This window comes from Microcaecilia unicolor, chromosome 1, assembly GCF_901765095.1.
Source record: "Microcaecilia unicolor chromosome 1, aMicUni1.1, whole genome shotgun sequence".
NCBI lineage: Eukaryota > Metazoa > Chordata > Amphibia > Gymnophiona > Siphonopidae > Microcaecilia > Microcaecilia unicolor.
Genome location: NC_044031.1, coordinates 778,056 through 797,283, shown reverse-complemented (window position 1 = coordinate 797,283; position 19,228 = coordinate 778,056). Strand labels below are relative to the sequence as shown.

The 19,228-nt window shown below is 45.9% G+C and overlaps 1 protein-coding gene across 15 annotated transcripts in view; it reads right to left on the bottom strand.

Annotated features, from left to right (window-relative positions):
* Window positions 1–19,228, bottom strand: part of SMARCD3 (SWI/SNF related, matrix associated, actin dependent regulator of chromatin, subfamily d, member 3) — a 154,064-nt gene that overhangs the window by 102,951 nt on the left and 31,885 nt on the right. For all 15 annotated transcript variants that reach the window (XR_003940755.1, XR_003940760.1, XR_003940764.1 and 12 more), the window contains exon 2: window positions 7,757–7,938. Coding sequence is in view for 3 of the 15 variants with exons in the window: in XM_030191828.1 (XP_030047688.1) it covers window positions 7,757–7,938 (182 nt within the window). In the remaining 12 variants the exon portion in view is untranslated. The remainder of the gene's footprint in view (window positions 1–7,756; window positions 7,939–19,228) is intronic.

The window sequence follows — 19,228 nt, the reverse complement described above, 5'->3', positions numbered from 1 at the left end:
CGAGGGGGAGGCAGTCAAGTGTAGGTGAAGCTTAGGTCCAGGGTGTTCCAGTTCCGTTCCAGTGTGTTCCAGTCCAGCGGGTTTCACTCCGGTATGTTCCTGTCCAGTGGGGCCACTCCGGTGTGTCCAGTCCAGCGGGCCCCACTCCAGTGCGCACCTGTCCGGTGCGTTCCAGTTCCGAGTGTTCCAGTGTAGAAATCCAGTCCGGAGTTCCGGTCCAGTTTTGTCTCCTCTCTACCTGGAGGGTGATTTTGCCTTAAAGGACTCACAAACCCCGCGCTCCCGGGGAAGAAGCCTGAAGGTATGCAAAGGACCTCGAGAGCGCGTCCCGCATGGGCGGGCACGCGACATCCCCGTGAACTCCGCTCGCTGGACAAATCTCTCTTGTCGTCCCCCTTCTCCTCCACTGCTAACTTCAGGCTTCGCTCCTTTTCTCTCATAGCACCTTATGCCTGGAATAGACTTCCTGGACCTATACGTCTAGCTCCATCTCTACCTGTTTTCAAATCTATGCTGAAAACCCACCTTTTCACTGCTGCTTTTTAGCTCCCATTAATTCCCTCGCCCGTAGCTGTCTTGTCTGTCTGTATTATTTAGATTGTAAGCTCTTTTGAGCAGGGACTGTCTCTTTGTATCAGGTGTTCAGCGCTGCGTGCGTCTGGTAGCGCTATACAAATGCTAAAAATAATAATCTCTTGTTTGTCCTGTCTGTCTGTCCTAATTAGATTGTAAGTTCTGTCGAGCAGGGACTGTCTTTTCATGTTGAAGTGTACAGCACTGCGTACATCTAGTAGCGCTATAGAAATGATAAGTAGTAGTAGTAGTTAGCCACTGTTATATCCAATCATCTAACACAGATATTACCTTCTCTTATTGCAGAACCCCAAGTAGGCTTCATATGCGAATGTAATGCCATGAAAAATATTTGGAAGATCTTAGCTACCCTAGAAAAAGTGCAAATTAGCAAAGAATCATAGTAATAACATACATAGAGGGGGATAATCGAACAGGGGCGCCCATCTCTAAGGACGGCCCTGTAAAGGGACGGGGCAACCCATATGATCGAAACAAGACGGACGTCCATCTTTTGTTTAGATAATACGGTCGGGGACACCCAAATCATGAAATTTAGGTCGACCTTAGAGATGGTCGTCCCCGGTTTTCGGCGATAATGGAAAGCAAGGACACCCATCTCAGAAACAAGACCGAGAAAGGGATCTGGGAGTCATCGTGGATAGGACGTTGAAATCTTCAGCTCAATGTGCTGCGGCGGCTAAGAAGGCAAACAGAATGTTGAGTATTATTAGAAAAGGGATGGAAAACAAGCATGAGGATGTTATAATGCCGTTATATCGCTCCATGGTGCGACCACACCTGGGGTATTGTGTTCAGTTCTGGTCGCCTCATCTCAAAAAAGATATCAAGGAATTGGAGAAGGTGCAGAGAAGGGAGACAAAAATGATAAAAGGGATGGGACGACTACCCTATGAGGAGAGGTTAAGACGGCTAGGACTCCTTAGCCTGGAGAGAAGGCGGCTGAGAGGTGATATGATAGAGGTTTACAAAATAATGAGCGGGATAGAGCGGACAGATGTGAAGCGTTTGTTTACGCTTTCTAACAATAATAGAACCAGGGGACACAAGATGAAATTAGAATGTGGTAGGTTTAAAACAAATCTGAGAAAGTTTTTCTTTACTCAGCGCGTGGTTAGACTCTGGAACTCATTGCCGGAGAAGGTAGTGACGGCAGCTGGCCTTGCTGAGTTTAAAGGGGGTCTGGACAGATTTCTGAAGGAAAAGTCCATTGATCGTTATTAAATTTGGGGTTTTTTTTGCCAGGTTCTTGGGGCCTGGATTGGCCGCTGTCAGAGACAGAGTGCTGGGCTTGATGGACCTTTGGTCTTTTCCCAGCGTGGCAGTGCTTATGTGCTTATGACCAAATCCAAGCCATTTGGTCGTGGGAGGAGCCAGCATTTGTAGTGCACTGGTCCCACTAACTGAATGGAAAAAGCCCTTGCCTTACCAATCCGGAAGGGAACGGGCATGCATGAAGGAAATTGCATGCAAATGAGCTGCTCGCTGTTAGCTCATTTGCACACCATTTCCTTCCTAAGGAGGGGAAGCCAAGGCAGTTGAGGACGTCCTTCACTGCGATGGCAGTTGAGGACGTCCTTCCCTGCGACGGCAGTTGAGGACGTCCTTCCCTGTGACAGCATCCAAAATGTGGATATTTTTGAGAAGGACATCCATGCCTGCTATGCCTCCGACACCCCCTTTATTTATTTGGATTTTGGATCACAAGTAGCAGTGGGATTTGAACCGGCCACTTCTAGATTGCAAGACCAGTGCTCTAACCACTAGGCCACTCTGCCACTCCTCCACTCCCTTGAAATTTGGCCATCCATGTGGGGAGCAGTTGAGGACGTCAAAAATGTTTGAAAGAAGGACGTTCACGCCTTCATTATGCCTCCGCTGACACACACATACCTCCCCCCCCCCCAGGGACCTGCATACTGCCCCCCCCCCCCACAGGGATGGCCAAATTTCAAGGCAGTGGAGTGGCATGGAGGAGTGGCGGAGTGGCCTATTGGTTAGAGCACTGGTCTTGTAATCCTGACGTGACCAGTTCAAATCCCACTGCTGCTACTTGTGATCCAAAATCCAAATAAATAAATAAAAAGGGTGTCAGAGGCATAGCAAAGGCATGGATGTCCTTCTCACAGAAACACCCACATTTTGGACATCCTCAACTGCCATCGCAGGGAAGGATGTCCTCAACTGCCGTCACAGGGACGGAGGCATAGCGAAGGACATACTCTAAAAAAAAAAAAAAAAAAAGACAAAAGTTTTTGAAGATGTTTTTCCGGGGTGGGAGGTGGTTAGTGACCACTGGGGAAGTCAGGGGAGGTCATCACTGATTCCTTCCAGTGGTCATCTAGTCAGTTCGGGCACCTTTTTGATGCTTGGTCATGAAAAAAAATGGGCCAAGTAAAGTCGGTCAAATGCTCGTCAGGGATGACCTTCTTTTTCCCATTATCGGCCGAGGATGCCCATCTGTTAACCATGCCCCCGTCCCGCCTTCTGTACACTGCCGACACGCCCCCTTGAACTTTGGTCATCCTTGCGACGGAAAGCAGTTGAGGACGCCCAAAATCAGCTTTCGATTTGGGCGACCTTAGGAGAAGGACGCCCATCTCCCGATTTGTGTCGGAAGATGGGCGCCCTTCTCCTTCGAAAATAAGCAGGATAGTAATATAGTAAGTGACGGCAGATAAAGACCTGTACAGTCCCATCCAGTCTGCTCAACAAGATAGACTCATTTTACATGGTATGTGATACTTTATATGTATACCCGAGTTTGATTTATTCTTGCCATTCTCAGGGCACAGACCATAGAAGTCTGCCCAGCACTCTTCTTGTACTAAAAGTTCTGAAGCTAAAGTCGAAGCCCCTTAAAATTTACACTTGAGCCCATCCCTATCTATTCATCCCTACTTATTAGCTTTGATGATCAGAAATCTTTGGATAGGGTCAGCTGGGATTCTTTGTTTAAGGTATTATTGAGATATGGAATTGGGGGACTGTTTGTGGATGCCATTTGGCTTTGTATCATACGTGAAGGCCATGGTGACCGTCAATAGAATCACTTCTGAGCCTTTTCAGCTCAACAGAGGTACCAGGCAGGGCTGTCCCTTGTCTTCCCTACTATTCACGTTGACCCTGGATCCCATGAATAGGGAAATTCTGGCTAATCCAGAAATTACTGGGGTTGCTCCAGGCCATACTGAATTTAAAATCCTCCACTTTTGCGGATTACCTGCTGGTGCATCTGCCTTACCCTATGCACTTTCTCCTGAATATTGGGTATTTTCTGGCTTTAAACTCGACATGGATAAGTCAAAGGGTCTAGCAACTGTCTCCTTCTTTGCAGAATCAATGGGTGGGTGCCTTTCCTTTGAAATGGGCTACAATGGGCTTTAAATATCTAGGCATATATCTTCTAGCGAATCCAAGATCCCTTTATTGTACCAATATAGACATCTTACTACAGCTTTGTATACAGCAACTAGTTTTATGGAACACTCTTCCTTTGTCCCTGTTGGGCCCGTATTAGTCTTTATCCTAGGATTTTGTTCCCCGGTGGCTGTATGTTCTCTGACATATTCCCATTTGGGTGACCAAACATGACTTGAGGACAATGTATCAGGAGCTCACTAAATTTTGTTGGAAGGGGAGGAAATTTAACATAGTAACATAGTAGATGACGGCAGAAAAAGACCTGCACGGACCATCCAGTCTGCCCAACAAGATAAACTCATATGTGCTACTTTTTGTGTATACCCTACCTTGATTTGTACCTGTCCTCTTCAGGGCACAGACCGTACAAGTCTGCCCAGCACTATCCCCGCCTCCCAACCACCAGCCCCGCCTCCCACCACCGGCTCTGGCATAGACCTGTATGAGTCTGCCCAGCACCATCCCCACTTCCCAACCATCAGTCCCGCCTCCCACCACCGGTGGAGGGTGCCTCAGTCTATGGAGTTATAATATAGCCCACATTTTACAACACCTTCAGGACTGGATACAGGGGTTCCGAGGAATATACTCCCTGGACAATAGAACGTAACTTATTTTGCCCTTACACCCTCACTACTTATTGCATGCTTCGAGTACCTCATTGGCCCCTACACTTAGACATCATGTTCTCTTGACATCGCTATGAGCGGAATGGCGTATTTTGCTCCCCTTGCTCTCCATAAATTATAGCTTTTCTGATTTCTTACCTGTTGTGGGGAACTTAGATTTTATCCCAGGGCTGGATAATGCGGATTTTTGTATCTATCGCCAATTTCCTCAAGGCTGAGGTGCTCTCAAATCCTTTCCTACCCTTCAACAGGCTCTGGGCCTGCTATCTACTAACTATTATGCGTATTTACAAGTTTCCCCAATATATTAAGGCCCTTTTGAGGAGTTCTTGCTCTAAGGGGCTTTTGGATATGCTGGACAATTTCTTTGCACCATCTAGAAACCCGCAGGTATCAGTATCAGGCCTCTACCAGTTGAGAAAGTAGCTTCTCCATGGCAACTATGATCTTACTGCAGACAAATGGAATATTGAATTGGGGATTCGATTAAAAGGGGTGGATCTGCATGTTGCTAACTCAAATTCCTACTAAGATCCATACTTCCCCTTATCAGGAATGCCAATTTCGCATACTTACTAGAGGCTATTTTTCTCTAAAACAAGCATATTAAGTGATGGCAGATAAAGACCTGAATGGTCCATTAAGTCTGCCCAACAGTCACATTCATTCTCAATTCCAGATTAAATCAACAATGAACGTGATATTACATACTTGATCATGGTCTTTCTTTGTTGTTTCTGGGACATACACTGTCTCATGCATTTTCGCATTGCTCACTGGTACAACTACTACTACTACTATTTAGCATTTCTATAGCGCTACAAGGCATACGCAGCGCTGCACAAACATAGAAGAAAGACAGTCCCTGCTCAAAGAGCTTCTGGAACAAACTCTTGACGTTTCTGGAGTGCCTTTGGGGGGGAAGGCCAATTGTACTATCACTGCTGGTGATCGAGTTCGGTAAATTGGAACACTGTGGCCCGCTTACAAGATGGGACTGTTTATTGTTTTAAAAAGGTAGTAATATTGGCAAGAAATGCATCCTACAACATCTCCCTTTAGACCACTGGCTCACCTTTCGGCAATGGAAAAGTCTTTTTCATAAATTAATGGTGATGGAATTACGTGATGTCTGTCTGACAACCAAAACATAAAAAACTATTTTGGGCAATTTGGGGCCCATATATTCAATATTTACCACCTCAATTATGTAGTCTTATTCTTAACAAACTGAGGGCCCTGTTTATTAAGGCACAAATGCTGTGTAACATAGTAGATGACAGCAGAAAAAGACCTGCACGGTCCATCCAGTCTGCCCAACAAGATAAACTCATATGTGCCACTTTTTGTGTACACCTTACCTTGATTTGTACCTGTCCCTTTCAGGACACAGACCGTATAAGTCTGCCCAGCACTATCCCCGCCTCCCAACCACCAAGCCCGCCTCCCAACCACCAAGCCCGCCTCCCACCACCGGCTCTGGCACAGACCGTATAAATCTGCCCAGCACTATCCCCGCCTCCCACTACCGGCTCTGCCACCCAATCTCGGCTAAGCTCCTGAGGATCCATTCCTTCTGAACAGGATTCCTTAAGTTTATCCCACGCATTTTTGAATTCCGTTACCATTTTCATCTCCACCACCTCCCGCAGGAGGGCATTCCAAGCATCCACTACTCTCTCCGTGAAAAAATACTTCCTGACATTTTTCTTGAGTCTGCCCCCCTTCAATCTCATTTCATGTCCTCTCGTTCTACTGCCTTCACATCTCCGGAAAAGGTTCGTTTGCGGATTAATACCTTTCAAATATTTGAACGTCTGTATCATATCACCCCTGTTTCTCCTTTCCTCCAGAGTATACATGTTCAGGTCAGCAAGTCTCTCCTCATATGTCTTGTAACGCAAATCCCATACCATTCTCGTAGCTTTTCTTTGCACTGCTTCCATTTTTTTTACATCCTTAGCAAGGTATGGTCTCCAGAACTGAACACAATACTCCAGGTGGGGCCTCACCAACGACTTATACAGGGGCATCAACACCCCTTTTCTTCTGCTGGTCACACCTCTCTCTATACAGCCTAACAACCTTCTAGCTAGGTGCCTATAGGGATATTGTAGTCACAATACATGGTTAACGAGCGTTAAAGATGTTAATGTGCCTATAACATAGCTTAGTAATTCAGGGCCCTGAATTAGTGATTACTCTCCATACGACTGTATATGTTTGCACACCAACAACTTGACCTGGAGGAGGGGGTGAATGGAAGGGGGGATAGGGTATATTGTATCTTAGTCTCTGTGTTCTCATGATAGAGTCAGAAGAAACCCAGCTCTCTCCATGCTTTGCCAGTGTTTTTCCTTATAATTTTCTTTTATTCTCCTGTTGGCTGTCCACTTTGTCATTATATACTAAAAATTAATAAAAACAGTTTAACCTAAAGAACAAAATTACAGAGCATATACGTAAGCATAGATTAATGAGACAAAGCTAACATGGATTAAATACAGAAAACAGAGAGTAGGGTTAAATGGTCAATAATCTCAATGGAGAGGAGTAGATTGTGGGGTTCCCCAGGGGTCTGTGCTGGGACCGCTGCTTTTTAATATATCTCTCTATATAAAAAGCAACACCAACGTTCTATGAAGCCTCCAGCCGGAAGTGTGAAGGGGGCGAGATATCCGGTTTCCCTATGAGTGTCTGCCCCGCCCTCGGAAGGAAAACAGCAGAGCACAAAATCAAATCGCTGGCTCTGTAACAGTGAAGGACTCAGAGGGGGGAGGGGAGAGAGGCCAGAGGGCAGGGACACACACACTCCCACATGCACACAGAAGAAAACATTGCTAGCCCCCGTTTCATTTGCATCAGAAACGGGGCTTTTTTACTAGTTTATAAATAATCCAGAGATGGGAATAACTAGTGAGGTAATTAAATTTGGTGACGACACAAAGTTATTCAAAGTTGTTAAATCCCTCACATAGCTCTGGTTCTGGACAGTGTCAGATTTCCTCTCTTCCCCCCCCCCCCCTGTTCCTTCACCTGTGGCTCTGGTTCTGGAAATTTTCAGCGTCTCTCCCCCCCCCCCCCCCCCCCCCCCCCCCCCGATCACTCACCTACGGGTTCGGCTCTGGGCAGATTGCTGTTGGACCTGAGATGCTGCTCGTTTTCTGGAAGGTTCCATAACAGTCTGTGGTATCCCAGGACGAACAGAGGGACTTCCTGTAAAAGGTGGACCCGGAGGACCCATCGGTGCTCCTTGATGAGGCATCCGAGCTCCTGATGGCATTCCAGGACGCTAGAGAAACACAAACAAGTAAAATGCATTAGACAGCTGCCTATGCTAAAGTGAAGAGAGACCTGAAACTGTCACAAAGCTGACTAGAGGAACAGTCTCCCAGATAAATCTCATTGTTAGGAACTGAGACAAAACATAAACAGTAGGATCAGCACCAATAAATTGTAATTTAATAAATCATAATTTATTTATTTATTGTATTTATCTGTTGCATTTGTCTCCCACATTTTCCCACCTGTTTGTAGGCTCAATGTGGCTTACATTGTAACCGTAATGGCGATCACCAATTCCGGATCAAGAAATACAGAGTGGTATTGTAGTAAAGGTCATACATGACAAAGTAAATTAAGTAGTGAAGTGTTAAAAGTTTTTTCCGGGATAAGAAATCAAGTGGTATTGTGTTAAAGTTCAGTAATTGACAGTGTAGGTGAAGTAGTTAGGTATTGAAAGTTCATTTTATCTTTTTCTAGTATCGGTTTCGTTGTCTGGTATTTAGGATGGATCAATTGTGGTATGCCTTTTTGAACAGGTTGGTTTTTAGTCATTTTCGGAAGTTTGTTTGGTCATGCATTGATTTTATGGCCTTTGGTAGTGCAATCCATAGTTGCGTGCTTATGTATGAGAAGCTGGATTAATATGTTGATTCATATTTTAGTCCTTTGCAGCTTGGGTAGTGGAGGTTCAGAAATGTTCGAACTGACCTTTTTGTGTTCCTGGTTGGTAAGTCTATGAGGTCTGTCATGTAGATTGGAGCTTCGCCGTGAATAATTTTGTTTACCTGGGTGCAGATTTTGAACGTAATACGTTCTTTAAGTGGGAGCCAGTGTAATTTTTCTCTTAGGGGTTTGGCGCTTTCTTATTTTGTTTTTCCAAAAATGAGTCTGGCTGCTGTGTTTTGTGCAGTTTGGAGTTTCTTAATGATTTGTTCTTTGCATCCGGCCTAGATGGCATTGCAGTAGTCTAGGTGGCTTAGCACCATTGATTGTACCAGACTGCAGAATGTTTCCCTTGGGAAGAAAGGTTTTACTCTTTCGAGTTTCCACATTGAGTGGAACATTTTCTTTATAAAACCATATATAGACATTTAAAGCAAATTCTTGCTAAAACCCAACATGCCATGTTTTGGGCAACACACCTGCATCAGTGACGAAAAGTAGAAACTGTAAAAGACAGGAATCATAAACATTCATATCAATAAAATTTAAAACATATACTACAAACAAAAACAGCACAGAAAGTAGCATCAAATCTATACCTTAAAATTTTGTGTTGTGCAAAAAGCTTTCTGTACTGGCTGAGACCAAGATCCCATGTAGCCGAGTATCATGTTTCCTACCGTGGCCAATCCAGGTCACAAGTAACTGGCAGAAACCCAAATAGTAGCAACATTCCATGTACCGACCCAGTGGTGTACCAAGGACAGGGGAAGGGGGGCTGTCCGCCATGGGTGCACGCTGCAAGGGGGTGCAGGGAGCAGCTCCTCCAGTTCCCTGCTCCCTCTGACGTTACTTCCTGTTCCGGGGCAGGGAAGCAGCGGAGCCGACAGAAACTCGACTGCTCCCTCCACCCTAAGGCCCTGGGAGAAAGAGTGATACGCCGGTGGGAGTGGAGATGATGAGCTGAGTGGTGGGGGGTGTTGGGGGAAGGCACACTGGCAACCTGCCCCAGGTGACAGCCAACCTAGGAACGCCACTGTACTGACAAGGATAAGCAGTGACTTTCCTCAGATCTATCTTAATAATGGCTCATGGACTTTCCCTCCAGGAATTTGTCCAAATCTGTTTAAACCCAGCTACGTTAACTGCTTCTACCACTTGCTCCAGCAATTTATTTATTTGATGCATTTGTATCCCACATTTTCCCACCAATTTGCAGGCTCAATGTGGCTTACAATATGCCGTAATGGCGATCGCCATTTCTGGATAGAAAAATACAAGTGGTATTGCATTAAGGCATATAAATGGTAGAGTACAAAGTGGTATTGCATTGAAGTTCCTGAATGATACAGTGAATTATAAAATAAGTTAGATAATCAACTATAGAAAGTTCATTTCCAGCATGAGAAATAAAGAGGTAGTGCGTATTGCGTAACTTTCATTAGTGGCAGCGAAGGTTATCAGTCTTGTGTATAGAGTTCGGTTGTGTCTAGTTTATGTAAAGTCTAGTTGTCTAGTATTTAGGATGGATCGTTATGGTATACCTTCTTGAACAGGTTGGTTTTCAGTAGTTTTCGGAAGATTGTTAGATCGTGTATTGTTTTTATGGCCTTTGGTAGTGCGTTCCATAGTTACGCGCTTATGTAGGAGAAGTTGGATGCATATGTGGATTTATATTTAAGTCCTTTGCAGCTGGGGCAGTAGAGATTCAAGAATGTGCGTGCTGATCTTTTTGTGTTCCTAGTTGGCAGGTCTATGAGGTCTGACATATAGATCGGGGCTTCACCGTAAACGATATTGTTCTTTTAGTGGGAGCCAGTGTAGTTTTTCTTTTAGGGGTTTGGTGCTTTCATATTTCATTTTTCCAAATATGAGTCTGGCTGCAGTGTTTTGAGCAGTTTGAAGTTTCTTAATGATTTGTTCTTTGCATCCGGCATAGATGGCATTGCAGTAGTCTAGGTGGTTTAGCACCATTGATTGTACCAGGCTGCGGAATATTTCCCTTGGGAAGAAAGGTTTAATTCTTTTGAGTTTCCACATTGAGTGGAACATTTTCTTTGCTGTATTTTTCGCATGGCTTTCAAGTGTGAGTTTTCGGTCAATTGTAACTCCAAGAATATTCAGACTATCTGAAACAGGAAGTGTATAGTCTGGGATGTTTATGGTGGTGGGTTTGTTCGTGCATCCGTCCATGACGTCATTATTTGGAGGCTGTGGTTTGATTTCATTTGTGATTTCAGTTAGATCGTATTTGAACGGGATGTAGATTGTGACATCATCTGCATAGATGTAAGGGTTGGTGAGAGCGGTGATTCTTGGGGTACTCCGCATTCAGGTTTCCATGGTGATGATGTTTTTGAATTTGTTATCACTTTATATGTTCTTGTAGTTAGGAAGTCATTAATCCATCTAAGTACGTTTCCTCCAATTCCGAAGTACTCTCGGATGTATGATAGTATTTGGTGGCTAACCATGTCGAACGCACTGGACATGTCAAATTGTAGAAGACGTACACTATTGCCGGTTGCAATTGTTTGAATTTGGTTAGGAGAGTGATTAGTACTGTTTCGGTGCTGTGGTTGGATCGAAATCCTGTGATTCATGTAGTACTGAGAATTTGTTTAAGTAGTCGGTAATTTGTTTGGTTACCATACTTTCCAGTAGTCTGACTGCGGTAGTTACTTGTGTCATTTGTTTTTTTCTTTAAGTCTTTGGGTATAGGGGTGAGTAATATATTTCCTTTGTCCTTGGGGAAGAGACCATGTTGTAACATGTAGTTCATATGTGACGTGAGGTCTGTTATGAAGCGTTGGGGGGCGAATTTTATTAGGTTGTTGGGACATATATCCAGTTTGCAGTGGGATTTGGCGAATCAGCTGATTGCTTGGGTGACAGTTTCTTCGGTTAGAAGATCGAAGTTTGTCCAGGTTCGGTCTGCTGGGTATTCATCAGGAGTTGGGTCTAGGCAGTCAATGAATTTTTCATGATGGTGGTATTGAGTGGTAGCGTGGATCGTAGTTTTATAATTTTGTCACTGAACTATTTAGCAAGGTTGTCTGCTAATGGGGTGTCTGTGCTGGTTGTGGTAACCGGTGTGGTGCCTAGTAGTTGATTCATGAGTTGGTAAAGTTTATGTGCGTCTTTGTAGTCTGGCCCTATTTACATGGAAATACTTTTCAAATAAAAAGGAGGAAATATTTTTTCACTCAACGAATAGTTAAGCTCTGGAACTCTTTGCCGGAGCAGGTGGTAACAGCGGTTAGCGTATCTGGGTTTAAAAAAGGTTTGGACAAGTTCCTTGAGGAAAAGTTCATATTCTGCTACTAAGACAAACATGGGGAAGCAACTGCTTGCCCTGGGATTTGTAGTAGGGAATTGTTGCCACGATTTGGGTTTCTGCCAGGTACTTGTGACCTGGCTTGGCTACTGTTTGGAAAACAGGATACTAGGCTAGATGGACCATTGATCTGACCCAGTATGGCTACTCTTTTTTTTTCACTTTAAATTTTTTTTTTATTATAATAAATCTGTAACAGTCAGTTTCGCAAAGAGCACATCCTGTTCACATTTGCCCACAAAGGGGCCCATAAATACTGAACTACTACATCTGGAACGAACTTATCCGCTATGTATACCGCTCCAAAACTCATGGTATCAAAATAGTCCCATAAACAGTAACCACTTCCCAACTAAACTATTCACCCCTAATATACATTATCCCCTTCCCCACCCCTCTAACCATCTCATAGTAACATGGAGGGGCATAATCAAACGTGGGTGCCCATCTCTAATGACGGTGCCGCGAAAGGGTGGGGCAACCTGCATTATCGAAACAAGATGGGTGGCCATCTTTCGTTTCGATAACACGGTCGGGGACGGCCAAATCTCAACATCTGGGTCAACCTTAGAGATGGCCGGCCTCGGTTTTCGCCTATAATGGAAACCGAGGACGGCCATCTCAGAAACGACCAAATCCAAGCCATTTGGTCGTGGGAGGAGCCAGCAGTCGAAGTGCACTGGTCCCCCTGACATGCCAGGACACCAATCGGGCACCCTAGGGGGCACTGCAGTGTACTTCAAAAAAAGCTCCCAAAACCCACTCCCCACAACTGTACAACACTACCATAGCCCTTAAAGGGTGAAGGGGGCACCTAGATGTGGGCACAGTGGGTTTCAGGTGGGTTTTGGAGGGCTCCCATTTACCACCACAAGTATAACAGGTAAGGGGGGGATGGGCCTGGGTCAGCCTGCCTGAAGTGCACTGCAGTACTCACTAAAAACTGCTCCAGGGACCTGCATACTGCTGTGATGGAGCTGGGTATGACATTTGAGGCTGGCATAGATGCTGGAAAAAAATGTTTTTTTATAATTTTTTTTGGGAGGGAGGGGGTTGGTGACCACTGGGGGAGTAAGGGGAGGTCATCCCCGATTTCCTCCAGTGGTCATCTGGTCAGTTCGGGCACATTTTCGAAGCTTGGTCGTGAACAAAAAGGGACCAAGTAAAGTCGGCCAAATGCTTGTCAGGGACGCCCTTCTTTTTTCCATTATCGGTCGAGGACAGCCATCTGTTAACCACGCCCCATCCCGCCTTCGGTAAACTGCTGACAGACCCCCTTGAACTTTGGCCATCCCTGCGATGGAAAGCAGTTGAGGCCGGCCAAAATCGGCTTTCAATTATGCCGATTTGGCCGGCCCTGAGAGAAGGCCGCCCATCTCCCGATTTGTGTCAGAAGACGGGCGCCCTTCTCTTTCGCAAATGAGCTGGATAGTAACATAGTAGATGACGGCAGAAAAAGACCTGTACAGTCCATCCAGTCTGCCCAACAAGATAAACTCATATGTGCTACTTTATATGTGCACCTGAATTTGATTTGTATCTGTCATTATCAGGGCACAGACCGTAGAAGTCTGCCCAGCACTAGCCCCGCCTCCCAACCACCAGCCCCGCCTCCCACTACCGGCTCTGCCACCCAATCTCGGCTAAGCTTCTGAGGATCCATTCCTTCCGAACAGGATTCCATTATGTTTATCCCACACATTTTTGAATTCCATTACCGTTTTCATCTCCACCACCTCCCGCGGAAGGGCATTCCAAGTATCCACCACTCTCTCCGTGAAAAAATACTTTCTGACATTTTTCTTGAGTCTGCCCCACTTCAATCTCATTTCATGTCCTCTAGTTCTACTGCCTTCCCATCTACAGAAAAGGTTCGTTTGCGGATTAATACCTTTCAAACTCCCACCCCAACCGCTTTGTGAAGCGGAACCTTCTATCCCCCACCCCAACTCAACTTAAGAACGCCCCCTGGTTCTTTGGGACACTCTCTCTCCCCCTCCCCTCCTTGTGATAAGCCGTTAGTCACTCCATTTGTATTAACTGACCCAATTTGCATTCCCAGTCACCCAATGTCGGATCCTCAGGAGCTTAACCGAGATTGGATAGTAGAGCCGGTAGTGGGAGGCGGGGCTGGAGGTTGGGAGGCGGGGATAGTGCGGGGCAGACTTATAGGTCTGTGCCAGAGCCAGTGGTGGGAGGCGGGACTGGAGGTTGGGAGGCAGGGATAGTGCTGGGCAGACATATACGGTCTGTGCCAGAGCCGGTGGTGGGAGGCGGGGATAGTGCTGGGCAGACTTATACGGTCTGTTCCCTGAAGAGCATAGGTACAAATCAAAGTAGGGTATACACAAAAAGTAGCACACATGAGTTGTCTTGTTGGGCAGACTGGATGGACCGTGCAGGTCTTTTTCTGCGTCATCTACTATGTTACTATGTCTACCCTCTTCCAATTCTGTGCTATGAGGCACTTAGCTGCTGCCAACCCCAACAGGGGGGTTGGGAAGGGTGGGGGGGGGGGGGGGTCACGTGATGGCAGAGACCTGAACAGATGCCGGGTGACTGATCTCCTCTCCCTCAGCATGGAAAACCGGCTTATACCCCAGCTTTATCCCCACTTTCCTAGACCTCAGTGAGTGCAAGGTGTATTACTGGAAGCAGTGGAGCAGACGAGGTGCTTTAGTTGGCAGCTACGCTGGTATGCCCGCTAAAACCTCAAGACCTGTTAGAGAGCATGTGAGAAATCACACGGCCAAGATGGCGTCTGTGCGAAGCTCTCTAGGACCCCAGGAGTCACCAGTGGTCGCATTGCAAGAGGCAGCAAATTAAAGAAATAATAAGAAATCTGCAAGATATTTTAGATGAGAAACTCTCCAAATTATATGCTGCAATGGACGAACTTAAAGAGAGCATGACTGTGCAAAATGCCCGTATTCAGCAGGCGGAAATCAGAATCTCGAACCAGGAGGACCTTACCTTACGCATGTCCGCCCATGTAGCGACGCTTGACAAATGCTGCAAGCAGCTAGAGGAGCAAGTTGATGATCAGGAAAACAGGAGTCATCGCAACAATATCCGAATCATCGGGCTGCCTGAAGGAAGCAAAGATAAAGAACTATGGGACCTGATTGAGTCCTGGCTTCTACGAGAGCTGGGCCTGGAAGTGGAAGGGCAGCAATTACGCGTCGAGAGAGTACACCGTGTGTGCGTGATGAAGGCGCAGAATGTAAGGCCAAGTCCAATACTCGCTAGAATCCTCATAAGTACATAAGTACTGGGAAAAGACCAAGGGTCCATCGAGCCCAGCATCCTGTCCACGAGAGTGGCCAATCCAGGCCAAGGGTACCTGGCGAGCTCAACTATGAAGAGAAAGCCCAGCTTATGTCTAAATTTCGACAACACAAGGAAGTGATTTCTCATGGATCCAAGCTAATGCTCTTTCAAGGCTTTTCACCAAGAGTATCAGATCTGCATAGGCGGTTGTCACCATATTGCTCCCAGCTGTTTAACAAGGGGGTCAAATTCTCCCTTCAATATCCAGCTAAAGTGCACGTAGTGCATGAGAACAACAAAGCGTTTATGGAAACTCCGGAGGAGCTAAAAACCTTTTTGGAAAGGTTATCCTGAGAGACATATTGCGACTTAGCTGATGCTTTACTTGGTTTCTCTCTCTTGGAATATAAAGATGAAGCCTAACGCTACCCTACACCCTGAGTTAAGAGAGGTGCCAATTATGATGTGAACCACAGCCTATCTGGCTCTTTATTTTGTTCTCTGATTTACGATGTGCAGGTTGGCGGATGAACCCTACATTACACCAAGACACTGATTTCCACCAGTTTCTGGGAGAGGCATGGAACCAATCGAGCCCAGCATCCTGTCCTTCACCTTACTTGTTCAAATGCTGTGAGAACAATCCATAACCACCTAAACTTCAGGAAATCACTCAAAACTCACCTCTTCAAAAAGGCCTATCCCACCGATCCAACATAGATCCCTGCACCAAGCAACACAGCATAACTATTGATCATACTGGACAACCTATACTCTTCACTCCTTTGACCCCACCTCATCTGACCACAATATAACTTTGTATCTGTTAACAACCGTACTGGAAACGCCTCTATGGCACTATCCTGCTTATAATCGAAAGAGAAAAACGCCTATATTGCGACCCAAATCGAGAGATGGGCGTCTTTCTCCCATGGGCGCCCAAATCGGTATAATCGAAAGCCGATTTTGGGCGTTTCCAACTGCAATCCGTCGCGGAAACGGGTAAAGTTGACGGGGCATGTCGGAGGCGTGGTGAAGGCGGAACTGGGGCGTGGTTATTGGCCGAGGAGAGATGGGCGTCTTTAGCTGATAATCGAAAAAAAAAGGCGTTTTTACCGCGATTTTGGGTCACTTTTTTTAGACCCTTTTTTTTTCACGAACAGGTCCCAAAAAAGTGCCCCAACTGACCAGATGACCACTGGAGGGAATCGGGGATGACCTCCCCGGACTCCCCCAGTGGTCACTAACCCCCTCCCACCAAAAAAAAACCCACTTTAAAAACTTTTTTTCCAACCTGTATGCCAGCCTCAAATGCCGTACCCACCTCCATGACAGCAGAATGTGTTCTATCCTGTGGCAGCCTTTCCCTGGTTCTGATGTGGCTCTCGGGTGAGTGTGACACCTTTTCTGTTATGCACACTGCAGAGTCACATCAGCAATGCATTGTGGTGGGGGTAGGGTATTGGGCTCCGTGACTCCACTAGCTTGTGGCAAATGCTCACGATGTTGGTAGTTGGTAGGCTCTACTCCCATGGTGCTTTTCCCCCTGCTTACTGGGTCAGAGTGTGCCCTGTTTTGTTTCCGGTAGTCCATGAGGTAGTGGCCATTTTGTAAGCCAGTTTTAGATCCCTTTCACGTGTTAGCCACGTTACAGAACTTAGTTCTTACCTTGAATGTGGGTGAAAGAGGGCATTGTACACCATTCTGCCAGCTCGGACCTACTGCTAATCTCAGTACCAGGGAGGCTCGTTGCCAGTGGGGCACAACCTCTGATCTGCAGTTAACTGCCCCATCTTGCCCCATCCTTGGCCACCTTTAAATCTAGACTGAAAGCCCACCTCTTTAACATTGCTTTTGACTCGTAACCACTTGTAACCACTCGCCTCCACCTACCCTCCTTTCTTCCTTCCCGTTCACATTAATTGATTTGATTTGCTTACTTTATTTATTTTTTGTCTATTAGATTGTAAGCTCTTTGAGCAGGGACTGTCTTTCTTCTATGTTTGTGCAGCGCTGCGTATGCCTTGTAGCGCTATAGAAATGCTAAATAGTAGTAGTAGTAGTAACTGTGAGTAAGCGTGCTTATTCCAATAAAGGACGTTTTCGGAGAGATTAGTCTTCAGGTGTCAATTGGTGTGCCAAGGTTATACAGCAGCAACAAGTCCTAGAGGCCTGCGTGTATGCAGGTCCCTAGAGCACTTTTAGTGGGTACTGCAGTGCACTTCAGCCAGGCGGACCCAGGCCCATCCCCCCCCCTACCTGTAACACTTGTGCTGGTAAATGGGAGGTCTGCAAAACCCACTGTACCCACATGTAGGTGCCCCCTTCACCCCTAAGAGCTATGGTAGTGTTGTACATTTGTGGGTAGTGGGTTTTGGGGGAGGGGGGTTGGGGCTCAGCACCCATGGTAAGGGAGCTATGCATGTGGGAGCGTTGTCTGAAGTCCACCGCACTGACCTCTAGGGTGCCCAGTTGGTGTCCTGGAATGTCAGGGGGGCGAGTGTACTACGAATCGTGGCCCCTCTCACGACCAAATGGCTTGGATTAGGACGTTTTTGAGCTGGGCGTTTTTAGTTTCCATTATCGCCAGAAAAATCAAACGCCCAGCTGAAAAACGTCCATTTTTTCGAAAATACGGTCTGTCCCGCCTCTTCACGTACCCGTTTTCAGACATAGACGCCCATGGAGATAGGCGTTCGCGTTCGATTATGCCCCTCTATGTAACCCACATTGAGCCTGCAAATCGGTGGGAAAATGTGGGATACAAATGCAAGAAATAAATAAACTAATGGCCAAGCTCCAACTCATTCAGAACACATCTGCCTGCTACTACCACTACTATTTAACATTTCTAAAGCGCTACTAGGGTTACGCAGCGCTGTACAGTTAACAAAGGACAGTCCCTGCTCAATGGAGCTTACAATCTAATGGACAACATGTGAAGTCTGCTGACACTGCGCCAAAATGACTTAGCACGTAATTGCGAGGGGTGTTCGCAGCAAAGGGCATGTGCAGACCATAAGCAGGACAAACATTTATGCTGTAAATTATCCTCATAAATATCACATTTAGGCAGCAACATAGACCTGCCATACATGAATTTAGATATCGCAGAATTAGAAACCATACAGAGAAGGGCGATGAAAATGATAAAGGGGATGGGACAACTTCCCTATGAAGAAAGGCTTACGCAGCTAGGGCTCTTCAGCTTGGACAAAAGACGGCTGAGGGAAAATATGATAGAGATCCATGAAATCATGAGTGGAATGGAACGGGTAGACGTGAATTGCTCGTTTACTCTTTCCAAAAATACTAGGACTAGGGGGCATGCGATGAAGCTACAAAGTAGTAAATGCAAAGCAAATTGTAGAAAATATTGCTTCACACAAAGTGTAACTAAACTGTGGCATTCGTTGCCAGACAATATGGTAAAAGCAGTTAGCTTAGCAGGGTTAAAAAAAATGTTTGGATACTATGAACTTGGGAAAATTCACTGCTTATTTCTAGGATAATTAAAATTCAATGCGAAGAAATGCAAAGTGATGCACTTAGGGAGTAGAAATCCAAGGGAGACGTATGTGTTAGGCGGGGAGAGTCTGATAGGCACGGACGGGGAGAGGGATCTTGGGGTGATAGTATCTGAGGACCTGAAGGCGACGAAACAGTGCGACAAGGCGGTGGCAGTAGCTAGAAGATTGCTAGGCTGTATAGAGAGAGGAGTGACCAGCAGAAGAAAGGAGGTTTTAATGCCCCTGTATAAGACGTTGGTGAGGCCCCACCTGGAGTATTGTGTTCAGTTTTGGAGGCCGTATCTTGCGAAGGATGTTAAAAAAAATGGAAGCGGTGCAAAGAAAAGCTACGAGGATGGTATGGGATTTACGTTCCAAGACGTATGAAGAGAGGCTTGCTGACCTGAATAGGTACACCCTGGAGGAAAGGAGGAACAGGGGTGATATGATACAGACGTTCAAATATTTGAAAGGTATTAATCCGCAAACGAATCTTTTCCGGAGATAGGAAGGCGGTA